Genomic DNA, 19889 nt, shown 5'->3' with positions numbered 1-19889 from the left:
CTGAGATTCAGGTTTAAGTCTACCAAAATGTTAACATTTACTAATTCAGGAAAATACTGATCTTTGTTTTTCATTAGGGAAGGAGGGAGGTAAAGAGAAAGAAAGAAGAGAGGATGGTAGGGAGGAAAATGAAAGGGGGAAAAAGGGAGGGGAAAGAAGGAAGAAATGAGGGGGGAGGGAAGAAAGGAGAGAAGGAACAAATGGTGACCCGGTCCAGGTAAGAGCAGCACCTGCAAGGAGCCGGCAGGGCAGGGTCCACAGGTAAGAGGAGCAGCAACCCTTCCTGAGCAGCTCTGCTGAGCACTGCCTCCCTCTTCTGGGGAAGGACACCGAGGCACTGGGAGGCTACGGCACCTTGCCTTGCAGAGAAGTGAACCTGACCCACCTGACTCACAGACCAAGTTCACGAGAGCTCTACTATGTTCCCTCCAAGCTATTTACTTAATGCCTGTGCGTGCAGGATATTAGATACAACTTTAGCTTTCATGCAGCTTCTAGCTGAGCAAATGCAAGAGAGTCAAAGGGAATCTGGGGTTTATCTAGGTTTAAATTAGTTTCAATAAAAATTTGCTCTTATATTATGAACAATTAAAAGGAAAGCACAAAATACTTGGTGCTGACTTCAAAGCATATCATCTTAATACATGGTCTCTTTAAGAAAGGCAGTAAAACACACAGACACACAAAACCGTAGATATAGAACACAGAGACGCCAAACAAATTGCATAAAACACATTTATTTCATAATACAGTTAAGTACTAGTAAGGAAAGGTTCATTTTCTGTAATATTTAATACTTAATGTTATATGAGGTTCTAGAAAAGGGTCTTCTCTGAGAAGGGGAATGGGAGGAAGTCACAAATAGGGAAGCTGCAGTTTCAGAGCTGGGCTTTGGGAAGGCTGCTGCCCACGCTGGGGAGGTGGTCAGATTCCAGCTCCTTGAATGAGAAAGGCAGGGGAGCCGCGCGGGGCAGACACGTGGGCAACAGAGGGCCTCAGAAGAGGACACGAATACAGCAGCTCTTGGTCTCAGAGAGTGTGAAAACAAACACACACACACACACACACACACGGGACCAGGGCAGGGTCTGAAAGATGAGTTGGAAGATGCCCTTCAAGGTTATGAAAAGAAGTTAAGAGTCTGATTCAGAGAGCAATGAGAGGAGGTCAAGAGTAGAGTCTGGGGTTAAAATAGCTGGGAGGCTCCCCTTGAGGCAGCTGGACCAGGGGAAATGGTTCCCAGAGAAGTCAGTCTCCAAGGGACCTGACTACAGCTGGCTGGGCCAGCTGCAAACACACACACTGATCACAGTGAGGCTGTGACCCGTGGGGCTCCACGAGCTGTCAGGACACAGTGGGCTGGACCACCAGCTTTGAAGCACGAATCTGAAAACCTCTGATGAATGGCACAGGATGGGTGAGAGAGTCACCATCGTGGCAGTGAGTGAACCTGCAAACTCACCAGCAGGCCAGCACCAGATTTTGTCATTCCCTGGCATCCAGCACGGCTAGACAAAACTCCAGGAAGGGTGCCCACTTACTCATTTACATGAGAGAACTAGGCAACTTTCACAAGGGGAAACAACTTCCTAATGTCACAGGCCCTGTCTTTAGTTCTCAATATGACAGAAAAATGGGGATATTTGAAGCAGAGCCTATGAACTAGATATACTGAACTAGATGTACTTTCAGTTTTCATTGCTACATACTCAATGGTCTGCTTCTAATTTATCATCTGAAAGTATGAAATAAAGTAATCTGATGCAGTGGGTAACTTGGACTGAGAACAGGTATTGGCAGAATACACTGATTCCCACACCGGGTTCACAGTAAAGAGATACTCACAGACTGAAGTTTCTTCTTAGCAGCTTTTGCCAATTCAGACAAATCCAGGCTGCTAAGAAAATGTACAAAACTAATAAGCAAATAAATAGAACCATGTTTGTGAGCTCTGTAGATTAAGATACCCAAGGGATGAAAATATTAGTTATAGTTCATGGACACACTGAGTCAAGCATTCTATGGCCCAAAAGAGTTCGTGAGGAAACCGAAACAACATGTCAGAGTGATTCATTTCAGAAGTACAGTAGTCATATCATATATGATAAAGAGAAAAAAATCACCCACCAACTAAATGACAAAAGCTACTGTCAGGTTAATTTCCAGGTCCTTATTATGTGAGGAGTCACAATTATTATCTTTTTGGTACTAGGGATTTAACCCAGGGGTGCTTAACCACTGAGTTATATTCCCAGTCCTTTTTATTTCTTAGAGACAGAGTCTCATGAAGTAGCTTAGGGCCTGGCTAAGTTGCTGAGGCTGGCCTCAAACTTTCAATCTTGTTTCAGTGTCTGGAGTCACTGGGGTTATAGGCATGTGACACCATGCCCAGCTATAATTTTTGAAGTACTAAAAAAAAAAGAAAAGAAAAGGCAAGATAGAAGAAAATACGAAAATATGAAAAACTGGAATGGCAAGATTATATCTGGAACAGCAGTTAATTATTTCATAACTCTTGACAGCATTTGTGCAAAGGTAACTGGCTAAATAGGGCTTAAGGTTCATCCCTATAAAAGCAACAAACTCATCTGATGTTACAAATCAGGGGTCGGCAAATTATGGCCTTCTTTTTGCTTAGCCCATGAGTTAAGAATGCTTTTTTATATTTTTAAATGATTGGGGATTAAAAAAAAGGAAGAACAACATTTCATAAGATATGAAAATTATATGAAATTCAAATTCCAGTGCCTGGAAAAAAAATTTCCTTAGAACAGACATGCCCATTCATTTAGTGTACCCAGATGCTTTCATCTAAAATGGCAGAATTGAGGGGTTGCAACAGAAGCTGCAAGGGGACCTTGATAAAGTTTGCCGACCCCGGTTATAGAAAAAGAATATCATCTCTAATGGTACAAAAATATTTTGTGAATATGATCTGTTGACACAATGTACTATCACAACTGTGTAAAACAGTGACACTGACTCCAATTTCCTTATCAGTAAATTTGTTACTTGTGCTCTTTTGAACTAAAGTTTGATAGGTGGTTTACTTACAGACGTCTTATTTCCAAATTGTATAGCCATAAAAGAGAAAAATGTATGGGCTTTGTTAAACACAAAAAATATGATATATTTAAATACTTTATTACCGAGGAAATACTGGGGGCAGATACAATTGATTGATCTTTTGAGGGTCTTACCTGTCTGCCATTTGAGGTATTATAAAGTGCTGTCCGTTTTTGTGATCTGAAACAAAAACCAAAGTTTTGGTCATATAAAATATGAATAGGACCTATAAAGGAATACCACCATTATTTTCTCAATATAAGCTTCACAATTAGCATTTTTTTGTAATTATGAATCATGTGGGGAAAAGAAGTTGCTGGATTGGCTATAAATTCCTGAGGACATGGGTGGTACGGAGGATACAGTCTTGTTTTCCTTAGTGTGCAGGTCTAGACACCCAGTAGAAACAATGCTCACTCTAAACCTTAGGCTTGTTCACCCCAGGGTGAGCGATGGTCCTGAGCTGTGGAGGAATGATGAGGGGGTAGAATTAGCTCACAGCAGGCTTCTATAACCTCACTGTGTGGGACCCTGGTGCTTCAGTGAGCTTTGGTAGCTTCTTCAAATTATTCAAGACAGGGCTTAGGCAGGTGGCCTTTGCAGATTCAGAGAGAAATTCCATCTCCCAAGATGCTGACTGACTTGGTCCTATTCTAGCTTTGGAGATGCTGGTCCACATTCCAAAAAATAAAGCTGTTATAGGCATCTACACAGGCTTTTGTGTAAGTTGTATTTTTCTTGAGTAAATACCTAGGAAGGGACTGCTAGGTTATATGGTAAATGTGTGTTTAATAGGGTAAGAAGCCACTAGACTTTTTCCCAGAATAGCTCTTTTATTGTGTATGTGGTGCTAGAGATTGAACCCAGAGCCACTCTACTGCTGAGCTACATATCCAGCCCTCTTAAAAATTTATTTTATTTTGAGATGGGTTCTTACTAAGAAGCCCAGGCTGGCCTTGAATTTGTGATCATCCTGCCTGAGTTGCTGGGACTGTAGGCATGTACCACTACACGGGGCTAGCTCTATCATTCTGTATTCCAAACAGCAATCTACGAGAGTTATGGTTGCTCCAGCTCTTTCCCACCACTTGTATTGTCAATTTTAGGTTTACTTTGTTTTAAAAATTTTAGTCATTCTAATAAGTATTCTGTGGGACCACATTGTGGTCTTAATTTGCATTTCCCAATTGGCTAATGATTCTGAGCTTACGTTCATGTGCTTATTTCTTTGCTACCTACATACTGTCTTTGCCCAAGCTCTCCTTTCTCCTGGTGTCTGTGTTCTTAAGGCTGGTACTGCCTCAGCTTCCAAAGTACTGGGACTGCAGGTATGTGCTACCACATCTGTCTCTGCCCAAGTTTTTACTGGGTTGTTTTTTTTTCTTACTATTGAGTTTTTGTTTTTTTTAAGAGAGAGAGAGAATTTTTTAATATTTATTTTTTAGTTTTCGGTGGACACAACATCTTTATTTTATTTTTATGTGGTGCTGAGGATCGAACCCAGTGCCCCGCAAATGTTAGGCGAGCGCGCTACCGCTTGAGCCACATCCCCAGCCCCTTACTATTGAGTTTTAAGAGTGCTTTAAATATTCTAGATACAAGTTCTTTCATTTTGTTTGTGGGCTGGGAAAAAATTCTGGGCTTACACATCCTATCCCTTAGATACATATTCCTTATTGAATATGTGATTTCCAAATATTTTCTTCCAGACTGTGGCTTATTTTTTTCATTCTCTCAATCACAGTTTTCTCAGAGTAAGTGTTCAATTTTGATAAAGCCTTCCACTGTGAGCTATATTCCCAGCCTATTTTTTTTTTTAATTTTGCTAATGCATTTATTAGGACATTACAGCTATACATAGTAGTGTGGTACATTTTGACATATCCATAGATGCATATAACACAATTTGCTCCCTTTCAATCCCCAGTACTTCCTCTTTCCCTTCCCCCTTCTACCTGATCCTCTTCCTTTATTCTACTGAACTTCCTTCCACTTATTTGTTTTTTTTAATTGATACATTGTACATAAAAGTAGAATTCATTGTGATACATTCATACATGCACATAGCATAGTTTGTTCAATTTCATTCCATGGTTCCTCCCTTTCCCATCCCTCCTCCTCCCTCTCTCTCCTTCTTCCTCCATTCTATTTTCTGCCTTCTATTTTCACGAGATCTCCTTCTTAAAAACTCCTTATTTCTCTCTAGCTTCTACGCATAAGAGAAAATATCTCACTCTTGAGTTTCTTATTTCACTTGGCATGATATTCTATAGTTCCATTCATTTATCAGCAAATGCCATTATGTCATTCTTCTTCTTCTTTTTGTTGTAGTGCTGGGGATTGAACCCAGGGTCTTGCGCACACTAGGCAAGGCTCTACCACTGAGCCACATTCCCAGCTCAAGTTCATGCTTCTTCACAGCTGAATAAAACTCTATTGTGAATATACAGGTGACATTTTCTTTATCCATTCGCCTGTTTTTAGGCATTTAGGCTGGTTCCATAACTTGTCCATTGTGAATTGTGCTGTTATGAACACTGATATGCATGTTTCAGTTATATAGTTATATAGCCTATGCTAATTTCAGTTCTTTTGGATAAATACCCAGGAGTGGGACAGCTGGGTCATATAGTGGTTCTAATTCCAATCTTCTGAGGAATCTCCATACTGCTTTCCAAAGTGGTTGTACTAATCTTCAGACCTTATATTGTTGTTACAATACAGAAGTGTAGCTTTCTCCACATCCTTGCCAGCAATTATTGCAATTTGTGTTCTTGATGATTGCCATGTTAACTGGAGTGAGAGGAAATCTCAATGCAGTTTTGGTTTGCACTTCCCTGATTGCTGAGAAGCTACAGTAATCAAAACAGCCTGGTATTGGCATAAAAATAGCCATGAAGACCAGTAGAATAGAAGACAGAGACAAATCCACAGAGATAGTCATCTGATTCTTTTTTTTTTAATACCTTTATTTTGTTTATTTTTTATGTGGTGCTAAGAATTGAACCCAGTGCCTCACACATGCTAGGCAAGTGCTCTACCACTGAGCCACAATGCTGGCCCCCATCATCTGATTCTTGACAAAGTGTTAAAAATATAGGTTGGAGAAAAAATAGCCTTTTAAACAAATGGTGCTAAGAAAACGGATATCCATGTGTAAAGGACTCGCTCTCTCAACCTGCACCAAAGATCAATTCAAAGAGGATAAACACCTAGGAATTAGACCAGAAATAATGGAACCACAGTTAGAAGAAAACTAATGCAATGGTCAGGCACCATTCTTCCTGAATAAGACTCCTAAAACTCAAGAAATAAAACTGCGAATCAATACATTGGATGGTCTCAAATTAAAAAGTTTCTGCACAGCAAAGGAAACAAGATGGTAGTAACAGATCCTCCAGAATGAAAACAAATCTTTGCCAGCTATTTTTCTGACAGGGGATTAATATCCAAAATATATTAAGAACTCAAAAAAAAAAAAAAAAAAAAACCCCTCCAAATAACCCAATCAATAAGTGGGCAAATTAGCAGATATTTCTCCAAAGAATAAATACAAATGGCCAAACGAATACATGAAAAAATGTTTGACATCTCTGGTTCCTATTTCTTACTAATCTTTTAATGTTTGATTTTATTTTATTTTAGCAATATTCCCATCTGTATATTCTTTCCTTTTTTGCTAGTATGGCTAGACATTTATCAATTTTACTTATCTTTTCAAAGAATCAGTCTCATTAATTTTTCTGCTTTCTTTCCTCTTTTGATTTCACTGATTTATGCTATTTATCATTTCTTGCTTTCTGCTTGCTTTGGGTTTATTTTATTCATCTTTTCTAGTTTCTTCAGGGGGAAACTTTTGATAGACGTTTCTTCTTTTCTAATGCAAGAATTAAAGGTTATAAAATATTTTTCTAAAGCATTATTTTTGTTGTATTCCACAGATTTTGATAGGTCATGTAGTTGAAAATATTTTCTGATTTCCCTCAAGACTTCTTTTTAGACACATGGATTATTTAGAAGCATGTTGTTCAATTTCCAAGCACCTGAGATTTTACAGTTTTATTTTCATTATCCCTTTCTAGCTTAATTCTATTATGATCAGCAAATATATTTTGTAGTATTTTAAATCTTTTAGATTTGCTAAGTTTTGTTTTATGACCTAGGATATGGTTTCCCCTCTTAAATGTTCAATGTATACTTGGAAAGTGTGGGTATTCTGATGTTGGGTTCAGAATTCTAAGAATGTCAATTAGATTGAGTTGATCTTTCATTTGGTTTAGATTTATATCCTTACTGACTTTCTACCCACTAGTTCTATTTATTGTTCAGTCTCTAACAGTGTTTGTGGATCTGTCCGTTTCTATCAGCTTTATTGAGGTCTGCTTCATATAACTGGAAGCTCTGTTGCTGGTTATGGACAATTTAGACTTATGTCTTGGTGAACTGACCCTTTGATCATCATTTTATGTTCTTTCTATCTCTGCTAATTTTCCTTGCTCCGAGGTCTACTTTGTCTGACATGAATACATTCTTTCTAGCCATCTTTGACTTACGGTTTGTATGGAATGTTTTTGTACATCTTTTGGCATTTAATTTTATCATTATATTTAGAGCAGGTTTCTTGTACACAGCATATAGCTCAATCTTTTTTTTAAAAAAACTGGTGTATTTAGAACATTAATGTAATTATTGCTATATCTGGATTTACGCCTATCATTTTATTATTTATTTTGCTTGATTCTCAGATTTCTGTTTTCCCCTTTTAATTTTTTTTTATGGCGGGTGGGGTGTAGGGGTGGGGATTTTGCTATGTATGTTGCCCAGGCTGGTCTTGAACTCCTGGGCTTAAGCAATCCTCCCAGCTCATCCTTCTAAGTAGCTGGGACTATAGGATAGCCATACACCACCATGCCTGGGTTAACTATTTTCAATCAAAATATTTTTGACCATCCGAATAATTTCTAACATTCCATTTTAGTTTATCTTTACAGTTTTTGACAACTTTTCTCTTTTAAGTGGTTGTGCTAGGGATTACAATATATTTACTTAACTTCTCACAGGCTACTAAGAAATAATATTTTACCATTTTAAGTACAATGTAGAAATATTATCATCGTATTTCTTTATTCTTTCCCTTTTCCTACTGTAGCACGATAATGACATATTCTATACATCTACCTGCTAATCATGTCTTTCAACTCTCACATGTATCTTATAGAATTTAAGAGAAAAACACAATCCATTATATTACCTTGGTACTTATTTCTGCTGATTTTTTTCATTCTTAAAGTTCCAAGATGTCTTTGGTATCATTTCCACCCAAAAAATATTCCCTAGAATTTCTGTTAGCACAATAAATTATTATTTTACTTCACCTCAGAATGTCTTTATTTTGACTTCAAAAGGTCATTTGCATTGGATGTAGAGTTCTGGATTGACAGGTTTTTTTTTCCTTTTTTGGTACTGGTGACTGAACCCAGGAGTGCTGTCCCATTGAGCTACAACCCCCAGTCCTTTTAATTTTTATTTTGAGGAAGGGCCCCACTAAATTGCTGAGGCTGGCCTTGAACTCGTGATCCTTCTCTCTTAGCCTCCCAAGCTGCTGGGATTACAGGTGAGCACTATAACATCAAGCAACAGTTTCTTTCTCTTAGAGCTTTAAAAATATTTCTGCATTTTCTTCTCATCTTCATGGTTTCTGATGAGAATAAGGATGATGTTCAAAAAGTTTGGTGTTGTGGGACATTCTGATTACAGATACTTAATTGGTGAAATCTATGCAAATTTTCTCAAATCTAAAAGCTTCCAAAATCAAAAACATTTCTGTCCCAGATAGTTTGGATGAGGGATGCTTAAGCTTTAAAGTGTGTTGGATTTTTTTTTTTTTTTTCTGGCTGCAGTCAAGAAGGTTCCTCTAAAATCTTAGCTTTCTGCAGTTTGGTTTTGAAGTTCCAAACGCGGCTTTCTTTCAGTTCATCATCTTGGGGGTTTGTTGAGGCTCTTGAACCTGTAGTGTCTTTGACAAATTTTTAGAGTTTTTGGCCAATATTTCGTCAAATATTTTTTCTGAACAACAGTCTTTCTCATCTCTATTTGGGAGTCCGATGATACCAATGTCAGATCTTCTGGTACTTTTTGATTCGTCTCTGAGGCTCTGTTCAGGTTTTTCTCCTTCCCACTGCTTTTCCAATTGCTCAAACTGGATAATTTCTAGTAATTTATTTTCAGTTTGCTGACTTTTTTTTTTTTTTTTTTGATATCTCTCAGCTGCTATTAAGCCTACTCAGTGAGTTCTCTTATCTTTTTAGAGCATGGTTTTACTAGCTTCTTTAATAAGTGATAATTTCAACACCTACGTCACCTTGGGGTTGCTATCAATTGACTGCTTTCCTGAGATTTGGTTCTTCATCAGTTCAGTCTCTACAGATGGTACTTGGATATTTTTAATATTAAGTTGTGAGATTCTGGGCCTTCTTTAAACTCTATGGAGAATGTAAACATTTTGTTTTAGCAGGCAGAGCAGGTTGGGTTCTGCCTGTGGGGCAGGGTGAGAGAATTGGGAGAAAAAGAAGAGCAATCTAGACTTCCTAATGCCTCTATCAGACATTTAGGCAACTGTGTAGCCACAGGCTTGCTCCTGGGATGGGAAGGAACAGAAAAAGGAAAGAGGAAAAAAACCCAGGGGAATCCCCTACTCTCAGTCTTGTATGAGTCCCATTTACTGCTCCTTAGACCAGAAAGAGAGGGCTTCTTTGCACTTGTTATACAGTTCCAGGTCTCAGGTTGCCACTCACTCATATCAGAAGTAAAACAAACAGGACCCTCAATACCAGCTTGATGGCACTTCAAGTTCCTTAATCCACCACTTGGATTTTACTTACTCTTCGGAGTCCTTAGAGAGCTGCCCTGAGCATTTGGTCCAGGGTTTTTAGTGCCAATCCCCAGGAGACAGGATGGGGTGTGACTACTCCATCTTACTCAGTGGTGAAACTGCACCAGGGGCTCTTAACTCTACAACCAGGGTGGATAACCACCATGGACATGTGTGTGGACGTTATGATCAGGTGTTGGCAAACTATGCACAGCTCTGAACAGTAAATATTTTAGGCTCTGTGGTGTCCTGTGACAATATATCCTATTCAACTCTGCCATTGTTGTGTGAAAGCAGCCACATACAAGATGTGAGTGAGTTGGTCCGTCTAGTTTGTAATTAAACTTTTTTTTTCCGGCAGGGTGGGTGGGTACTAGGGATTGAACTCAGGGTTACTCAACCACTGAGCCACATCCCCAGGCCTATTTTGCATTTTATTTAGAGACAGGGTCTCACTGAGTTGCTTAGCGCCTTGCTTTTGCTGAGACTGGCTTTGAATTCACGATCCTCCTGCCTCAGCCTCCCGAGTTGCTGGGATTACAGGTATGCACCACCATGCCTGGCTTGCAATTAAACTTTAATGAAACAGGTGACAGGCTGGGTTTGGTTTACAGACCATGGTTTGTAGATCCCTGTTCCCTATCACAAATAAGATGACTAGATACAGGTAAAATCACATTTGGACTTTTTTCTATCCTTAGCAGAATTCTTCAAATCAGTACAAAAGCTGTTGTTTTGCTCTTCCTTTGCTAGTTCCATGACATTCAAGAACTGTGGAGCACATTCAACACTGGGATGATTATGCTCTTTGATTCTGGAGAAGCCACTTCTCCAGAGCTAAAAGGAAGTTTTACAAACTAAAAGTTCAAAGGGATTTAACCAACTTTGTATCTTTTACATAGAGCTGAAAATTCAACCATCATCTTTTCCTATAAAGAAATTACTCCTAATTTTCTGAAGGACATTAAAGAAGAGGAGGTCATAAAAAATAGTGTCCTGTCTTGTTTTCCCAGAACTTTCCAGAGTGGAGGTGTGGCGAGGCCATTAGCCTTTCACTTACCCGGTTTCCTGCCGCAGAGATAGAAGGCCAGTCTGTCTGTTAGCTCGTACTGTATTTCCACAAGGCGTTCTGCCAGCTCATGGTGCCCTCCTTGCCTTCCAAGAGAAAACAAAGTACCATTGATATTGCTCAGGATTCACTGGCTGGAGAGTAGGAAAGTACAAAGACATCCCCTGAGACACCTGAGCAGCTTAGCAAACATGACTTTTTAGAATAATCAACCTTTTTTTTTGGTGAGGTAGATTGTTAAGATCTACTGTGAGTCATATTTTTATAAATTGTTTATAAAACAATTTAAACTACCCTTTTCCTTTATTAATGCTCAAAACAGAATACTTAATGGGAAATTCAAAGACTCATGAGAGATTTAAAGAAAGAGGTTCCAAAAAATTAATTGGAGTGTTTCTAGAAACATACAATGTCCAGACCTCACCCTTGGAAATTCTGAATCATAAGGCTGGGATGGGCCTGGGCATCAATATTTTGAAGAAGGCCTTTCCCTTGGATGATTCTGAGGCAGCCAGTCTACCTCTGGATGAGTCTAGAAACCACTTCTAGAGCTACAATTTAGGCAGAGACAAATCAACCAAATGCAAAGCTCAGATCTAAGCTACTTTTATCTTTTTCTTCCTTTGTCTTTCTTCATTCATGAAATAAATATTGAAGCTACTTGGAACCTTTTAGTAACAACACTTATAAATAAATTATTAGATTGAAAGACTATTATATGTGAGGTTTGAGGAAATTCCAAAGTAAATGATAAAGTACTTAGTGCAGACTCTTTCCCTCTTCAAAGATCAAATCTAGTTTCAACCAGTTTCTTTTCCTACTATTCAAAAAACTATAAAATACTCTAACTTACCACACATCTTTGATTTATTTTTACCATTCCCATTTCTTTTGTTTCACTTTTTAAAAATTTGTTCTTTTGTTAGAAATATGTGACAGTAGAGTCTGTTTTGACATATTGTACCTACAAGGAGTATAACTTATCCTAATCAGAATCCCATTCTTGTGGTTGAACATGATGTGGAGTTTCACTGGTCGTGTATTCATGTATGAACATAGGAAAGTTATGTCCAATTCATTCTACTGTCTTTCCTATTCCCATGCCCCTCCCTTCCCTTCATTCCCCTTTTTCTAATCCAATGAACTTTTCTTCTCTCCCCACCTTTATTGTGTGTGAGCATCCACATATCAGACAGAACATTCAACCTTGATTTTTTTTTTGGCATCAGCTGATGTCAATTAGCACGATAGCCTCCAGATCCATCCATCTACTGGCAAATGCCATAATTTCATTCTTCCTTATGGCACAATAATATTCCCTTGTCTATATGTACCACATTTTCTTTAACTATTCATCTGTTGAAGGGCACCTACACCACATGTTTTTTCTCATTTTAAAAAATCTGTAAATCACAAAACATTCTATAACCGATGGTATGTGATAATTTAACTGGCAGAGCTTTTTTCTTTTTTAGTGCCATAAAAAGTAATGATGCACTGTAGAATCAATGAAGTTGCAGGTCTGGTGAAGTATTGTATTGCTGTGGTCATTCTCACATGTGCTTGGATGTCTTCAGTAGAGTCTCCAGCTGTGCTGAATGTGCCTGTCTGCCCATCTCCAGACCTTGACTCTGCCTTCCCCTCCCCTGGATCGATGTAGTTCCTCATCTGCATGCCCACAAATAACCCATTCTTTAACTAAAGGAATTTCCTAATCTTTTGGGCCACAATGAGGAAAACTTAAATATGCTCTTTAAGACCTATTGTCCATTTTGCCAATGAATCACATATTATTTTGCTTCAGTGAACTCTTTCAGGTACTTATAAATCATCTCTTCCAAGAGACAATAAATTCTTGGAGGACAGAGTTTATTCATTTATCCTCATTTACTCTCTATGTAGCAAAGTATGGCACTTTGCAGTTAATAAAAGAAATTTGAAAAAAGAAGGAAAGATGATTGATCTTCTATCATTTAAATGATACTCAAGGCTAACTGATGGATTATTTGTTTTTCAGCCTTTCACAACCTTTAAATAAAGAAAAATTACAAGGATTTTACAGTGAGAACTCAGATGTTCTATCTAAAAATTACAACTAAACATTTATTACATTTGTTTTATTACATATGCATCCATGAATTTGCTTTTAAGTTCAAGCAATGATTAAGAATATTAAAAAATTGAGACAGGTATGGTGGTGCAACCTAAAATCCCAGCTACTTGGGAGGCTGAGGCAGGAGGATCCTAAGTTTGAGGTCAGTCTCAGCAACTTAACAAGACCCTATCTTAAAATACAATAGAAAAAGGGCTGAGGGTGTAGCTCTGTGATAGAGTGCCCCTGCGTTCAATCCCCAGTACTGCATAATAAAACAAAGAGTGGGTCTCTAATTCATGATACCTGATTTGCACTCTAACTATGGCTCAAATAGCAGGCATGGTAAAGGACCAAGTTAAAGACTAGAAGCTAAGCACATGAGTTTTATGATTCTACACTTCCCTGATTTTGCCAGGCTACTCTAGAATGTGTTTGAAATGCCTTTTTTTTTCCCTGCAAAATAATAGAATATAAATCTTCAAAGGGGCTAAACATTAATCATACACAACTCATGACTCATACCGAACACACAGAGAAGTGTCAAGAGAATTTGTTTCTTTTTTTTTTTTTTTAATTTTTTTTTTTTTTTTAGTAGCTGACGGACCTTTATTTTATTTATTTTATATGTGGTGCTGAGAATAGAACTCAGGGCCTCACACAGGCCAGGCAAGTGCGCTACCGCTGAGCCCCAGCCCCAGGCCAAGAATCCCAGTTTCTTACCTTGCATAATCAACAGGAGTTTTCCCACTAGAATCATGCGTGCCTGGGTCTGCTCCATATACTGCCAATAATTCAGCCTGTAAAATCTGCCCTGCTTTGGAGGCGACATGGAGTGGGGTGTTTCCTTTTTCCTAAGAATAATTAATAAAAAGTTGTCAGAAAAGCAAATTAGACAAACTAAAGGCTATCTGAAAACAACTCAGTTTCAATTTAATATCTGAAGCAATTCACGTTTTCTTACAGGATGAAAGAAATTGGCTTGGGCTCCTAAAGACAACAGTCTCAGACAGGTTTCAAGATTTCCAGTTCTCACACTTGAATGGAGTTGCTGAAAAACACATAAACAAAAAAGAATTTTCAAAAGCACCAGGAATGAGATAGTAGAGCAGCTGGTAGACTATTTTAACATACACAGCTTTAATAACACATAATCTTTATTTGGCTCAGTACCCTTTGCTGGTTACAACCATTCCTGAATTGGAGGGTAGATCAGGTTGACCTGCCCAAATGCAGGACTCATTCAAACAAGTGGCAAAACCAGAACCTGAGTGAGAGACAATATGAGGAGGATGGTTGCATGTGGCTTTGAAGTTTGACAGATCTGAATTTCAATCTCTTGCCCCTTCAACCTGTAGGACTTTGAGAAAGTTCCTTAAGTAAGCTGACCCTCAGTTTCCTCATCTTTAAAATAGTGATAACAGCCAGCCATGGTAGTACACGCCTGTAATCCTAGACAGAGGCTTGGGAGGCTGAGGAAGGAGGATTGAGGGTTTGAAGCCAGCCTTGGCAACTCAGTGAGGATGTAAGCAACCTAGTGAGAACCTGTCTCAAAATAAAAAATAAAAAGGGTTGGGAACGTGGCTTAGTGGTTAAGCACCCTTGGGTTCAGTCCCTGGTACCAAAAAAAAAAAGGAGTGATAATAATGCTACCTATTGACAAGGTTATTGTAAGGATTCAATGATATAATAAAGTGCTTGAAGAGTTCAGATGCCGTTATTAAAATAATAATTATTAGTTGCTGTCATTGTTACCGAACCTAGGGATTCAAATTCTATGCTATGCAAGTTACAGGTCTCTGCCTTACACTGTACCCTCTCCACAATGCTATTCCTGACTTATACACAATGATTTCCAGAAGTCTCTCAGGGTGGGAAATAGGGCTGTGACACACCAAATCTGTACTATTGCAGAAAAGTTCATCACCAGTAAGAAGATGAGCTGACTTCCTTAAAGGCTCTAAGATTCAATAACCCTCATCATAGGAAAGGAAAAACTACTCTAGCACTCCATTCAAATACCTTTATTTTTTTGAAAAGCTGGTTAAAAAGAAAACCTCCTGAGTCTTATTAACTAGAGGAAGTAACAATTATACACTTCTATGCAAAATTTAATATTCTGAACTGTGAATCATCGCCCCTGCTCCATGCAGTTGGATTTGTCAGAAACAATGTTTTGAGAATACAGATGTGCATTTCTTATGGCATCCCTCAAAAACATGCTGAAGCCACATAAAGAAAACCATCTATTCATTCCACAAGTATAATGAACGATTCTGTGTGCTATAGCTTTGGGTCACACCCTATTTTCTGAAGACCATTCTTACTGCTCAACCTGGAAACCCAAGGAAGTTAGCCCTGTCTTTACTATGTTTTTCTAGTACTTATTAGAAACAATGGTTTAAAATTTTTTCAGTCCCTTCTAGAAACAAATTTTCACATGGTTCCAATTCCAAACATAAATAAAAATTTATCAAAATACAGTTTAAAAACCATATTGAGAAAACAAATAGCTTTGCATATACTTATTTCTCCCCTTTACCTTTGTACCCCATTACAATAAATGGCTTCCACTCGAATTAAAATTAGAGATGAAGCTAGGCGTGGTGGGGCAAGCCTATAATCCCAGCAGCTCTGGAGGCTGAGGCAGGAAGATCACAAGTTCAAAGCCAGCCGCAGCAACTTAGCAGGCCCCAAGCAACTTAGTGAGATCTTGTCTCAAAACAAAACACAAAAAGGTCTAGAGATGTGGCTCTGGGTTCAATGTTGAATCCCCAGTATTAAAAAAAAAAAAAAAAATTAGAGATGAAACTGATTACAAAAAAAAGCTGATACTTATTATTTAATGTACAAAAATGAGTTTTTCTTTTTTCCCTTTTGAGCCCCCCCCCCTTACAAAAATAACAATATGCTGTCTCATCCAGATCTCTTAGGGACTTTCAAAAGGTTATGACCCACCTTACTAAGATCTTTGGCAGTCACACTATCATCATCCCGGCAGGGTAAGCGGTGGACAAACGCTAACATCTGATACTTGGCTCTGATGAATTCTGCTTTATTGGGACTGGTTCATAAACAAAAAAAGAAAACAGTTCATTCACAGTTCAGATACAACATTCCCCATTCTTTATACTGTAAAAAGAGAGGAAGTGGCCCACATCCCCCACTAAGTGAACAATGCTGAAATAAGTTTCAGGAGCAAGACCTGAAGTCTGAAAACACACATTAGTCATAATGACTGGGACTGCAGAATACCTGCTTTTTATAGCAGTTTTCTTCTCTGTGTAATTTTCTCAATTGATTGCAATCCTGGGAGGAAGTGGCATTTAGTCTCATCTTATAGGTGAGGCCTACGGCAGACTGGTGCCCAGCGCATAGATTTCTGATCTGCTTGCCCCTTGCTTGAGTGCTGAGGTTTCAATTTGATTACATCTATAGCCTCCAAGTCGTGGTCTCCAACTGGAGTAACCATTAACTCCTGTCCAGTAATCATGCAAAACAGACGGTCCCCACCTGCCTCATTCTGAGTTTCTACCAGCAAAGAGCTCATGTGCAACTGGGGTAACTACCTCATGCACTGCCCTGATGGAGGCTGATCAATAATAGCTGTACTCCATTTAGTGGGTCCCATTTGTTATGAAGAAGTAGAAGTATTTATAAAGATTCCACTCACTGTACTTTATCCTGTGGATTAGCTTTACGTCTTCCACTCGTAATGGAGGCAGGGTCCAGTAAAGAATGCTCCCATATAGAATTTGCACCATTGTTATATAAGGTCTCAACCATCTAAAATCAAGCAATATGAAATCATATTTTAATTTTTTTACATAAATATTAGAAGAGAATCACTGACAAGTAGAAAACAAAGCCCCTATACATATACTAAGATGTTTTGATTATTACTCATGTTATTGTTTTCTGATTTTAGAATGAGAAAGATGAACCTGTATTCGGGATCCAGTTTTGACCAGCAGGGCAGTTAAATCTTTAAATGGGTTTGACTGTACTGTAGTCATATATTGAGGGATGAGGAACATTTTAGGGCAGTGTTTCCCAAGCCTGAACAAATACTATTTTACGCACATATTAGCTATACTAGTCACAACATTTTTCTTTAAATATGCTCATTTTCAAAACTTATATTGATAATTATGGTATGATGTGTTAGTTGCAGTTTTCTTATATACACTAACATAGCACAACTATACAAATGCATATTGGATTATGACCTACATCTGTCTTGAGTACCACTGATGGCTTATGTTCCATATTTTGGGAATTGTTGCTTTAGAATCAACTCTGGCATTTTAATTAAAATACTCATCTCTGAACTTAATTCAGATTCTATAATATAGTATGACTTTGTAAACGAAGACCTGGAACAGTATGCAATCCCTTTCATAGGACAATGGGCTACTGGAAACTTCTAAGCAAAAATTATTAATAATCCACACCTCCCAATTTCATCTCAAAGCAGCCTCCTAAAATGTTTCCATCTTCTTTTTATATTCATAGAGATATTTTCACATCAGAGATCCAAACCTACTTGTTTGTGCCCCTTGGTTCGTGCAAGCAAGTTTAAGGGCTATGCAGCTGCCACAGATTTAGTGATGTGTACTCAAGACAAATGAAGGCAAAAAACACACTTAATCCTAAGTTCCAGGAGAACTTGAAGAATGTGTACCCCAAATAAAAGTACATGTAACATGACATCAGACCCCAAATAAGACAAAGAGCCCACTTAACACTCAATAGAGTGTTAGGCATGCAATCAAAACACATTAACTTAATTTGGTCTGATTAGTAATGACAGCTTCAAAAAATGTAAATAAGATACTTCAGAAATTTCTAAAGAACCCCAGTCCTCCTATTAAAGCAAAAAAAAAAAAAAAAAGTTCTAAAGATATTAGTAGGTACTCAGGATTAGGTACAGTAATGAAAAGTTTTTCAGGCAGCAGCTTTTGGAAACAAAAGACGGGTTATTTAAAAATAATTTCTGGGGATAATCTAGAAGGTCAGCAGCGAAATATTACTAGAAAATTTTAATTTTTATCTATCTATAATTGAGCTTTTGGAACAAGATTTATGTTAGGAATGGAAAAAATTTTTAAATGATAAATTCAATATGGAGAGTACTTATACTCTATATCAATGGGCAAAAACCTCTATTGGATTATGATCCAAACATTTTATAAGATTTAAGAAGTATACTAGGAAAAGTAGGCATAGTGGCACAAGCCTGCTACCCCAGCTACTTGGGTTGGTGGGGCAGGGGGATTGAAAGTTCCAGGCCAGCCTGGTCAACTTGGCAAAATCCCCAGGTTAAAAAAAAAAAAAATGTGTGTGTGTGTGTGTGTGTGTGTATATGTATGTGTATTTATTTATTATTTTAAAAAAATATTTGTTTTGTTAGTTATAGGTGTATACAATTATTATTTCATTTTTATGTGGTGCTGAGGATAGAACCCAGTGCCTCACGTGTGCTAGGCCAGCGCTATACCGCAGAGCCACAACCCCAGCCCTGTATGTGTATGTATATATACACACACATATATACATATATATACACATATATATACATATACACATAAACATATATTTTAGTTGAGAAATTTTATTTGCTAAAACATAAATTACAAACTGTGTTCTTCTTACCCCTTACCTGAAGCAGTGTTGGAGGCCACGGTGTGTGTTTCAGATGCCTTACTTGGGAGATATGACGCCCTAGACTCCGATGGACACTGCAACACTCATCACATATGAAAGTTCCCCTATTTACTGATGCCCAGGAAGGATCTGGAAAGATAATGAAATCTCAGTGACAAGAATACCAGCTGGTAGCTATACGACAGAATGGCAAAAGATATCTGATGTTTGGTTTTTCAGAAAAGCAAACCATTTTTGTTGTTTTAGCACGCTTGTCAACATATCGTGCTGATAATCACACCCAATGACACTACCTACCTGGCTGATGAAGCACAATGTTAACTGACACCAAGGGCCCTAAATGAACAGTTTCCTTCTTTCTGGTTCAGGGCTACAATCTATAACCCTAATGTGGATCTACCATCTTAGTTAGATGCTCTTTCATTCAACATAAGAAAAGCAAATTGAGAGAGTACAGATGAATCTCTGCAAAGAGCAAGATAATATAATTTTGACAGTGAATTATCCACACAGCGGTACCTAAAGTAAATGAAATGACTACTGTCCTAATGCACTGCTACAAATCAACATGTCTACAAGTTAATGGAAAGCTGTGAGTGACAGGATTACTGAGTTGCTAGGGTTCTAAGGACAGGGAAATTTGGCCTCCTCCCATAGAAAATATTCTATGGTATCCATCAGTTGTTTATAACAAACTACTGAGTCCAAGCTTGCAAGTGATCTGAAAGAAAAGAAGCTGCTTCATGGAGACAAAGATGTAAGATAAAAATAAGTAATATATTTGATGTGTGTATTAATATTTTTTTCTTTGAAGTTCCACAGAGCTTCAATAGACATCCTTTCAAACAACAAGTAATACATACTTAGAAAGCAGGATGGATCTGCATAAATAAACTGAACACCCAAAACCCAAATAAAGACAAACCTCTACCTTTCAAAAGATTCACAATAGGGTGACAACAGGTGCCACCCAAGCTGTCTGGTCTAAGGATTCTATTTTAAAATTCTTCAATGTCCTCAAAAACCTCTAAAATGCATACATATCATCTTTACCATTTTTAACAGTTTATTCAAACCCTCTCAAACCATATAATAAAAAGTTATGGAGGGGGCTGGGGATATAG

At 38.0% G+C, this 19889-nt stretch overlaps 1 protein-coding gene across 16 annotated transcripts in view; it reads right to left on the bottom strand.

Annotated features, from left to right (window-relative positions):
* Git2 (GIT ArfGAP 2) overlaps positions 1-19889 on the bottom strand; it is a 50918-nt gene that overhangs the window by 27775 nt on the left and 3254 nt on the right. For 10 of the 16 annotated variants that reach the window (XM_027923271.2, XM_027923261.2, XM_027923267.2 and 7 more), the window contains exons 2-9: positions 18761-18894; positions 16772-16884; positions 16057-16162; positions 14063-14149; positions 13822-13952; positions 10998-11092; positions 3201-3246; positions 1846-1897 (exon numbers count right to left, since the gene is read on the bottom strand). In XM_027923271.2, coding sequence (XP_027779072.1) covers positions 1846-1897; positions 3201-3246; positions 10998-11092; positions 13822-13952; positions 14063-14149; positions 16057-16162; positions 16772-16884; positions 18761-18894 — 764 coding nt within the window. The remainder of the gene's footprint in view (positions 1-1845; positions 1898-3200; positions 3247-10997; positions 11093-13821; positions 13953-14062; positions 14150-16056; positions 16163-16771; positions 16885-18760; positions 18895-19889) is intronic. The other 6 variants (XM_071617176.1, XM_027923262.2, XM_071617179.1 and 3 more) reach the window with 1 other exon arrangement.

This window comes from Marmota flaviventris, chromosome 1, assembly GCF_047511675.1.
Source record: "Marmota flaviventris isolate mMarFla1 chromosome 1, mMarFla1.hap1, whole genome shotgun sequence".
In the NCBI taxonomy this organism is placed as follows: Eukaryota; Metazoa; Chordata; class Mammalia; order Rodentia; family Sciuridae; genus Marmota; species Marmota flaviventris.
The sequence above is the reverse complement of the archived record's forward strand: the minus strand, read 5'-3'. Positions and strand labels throughout refer to the sequence as shown.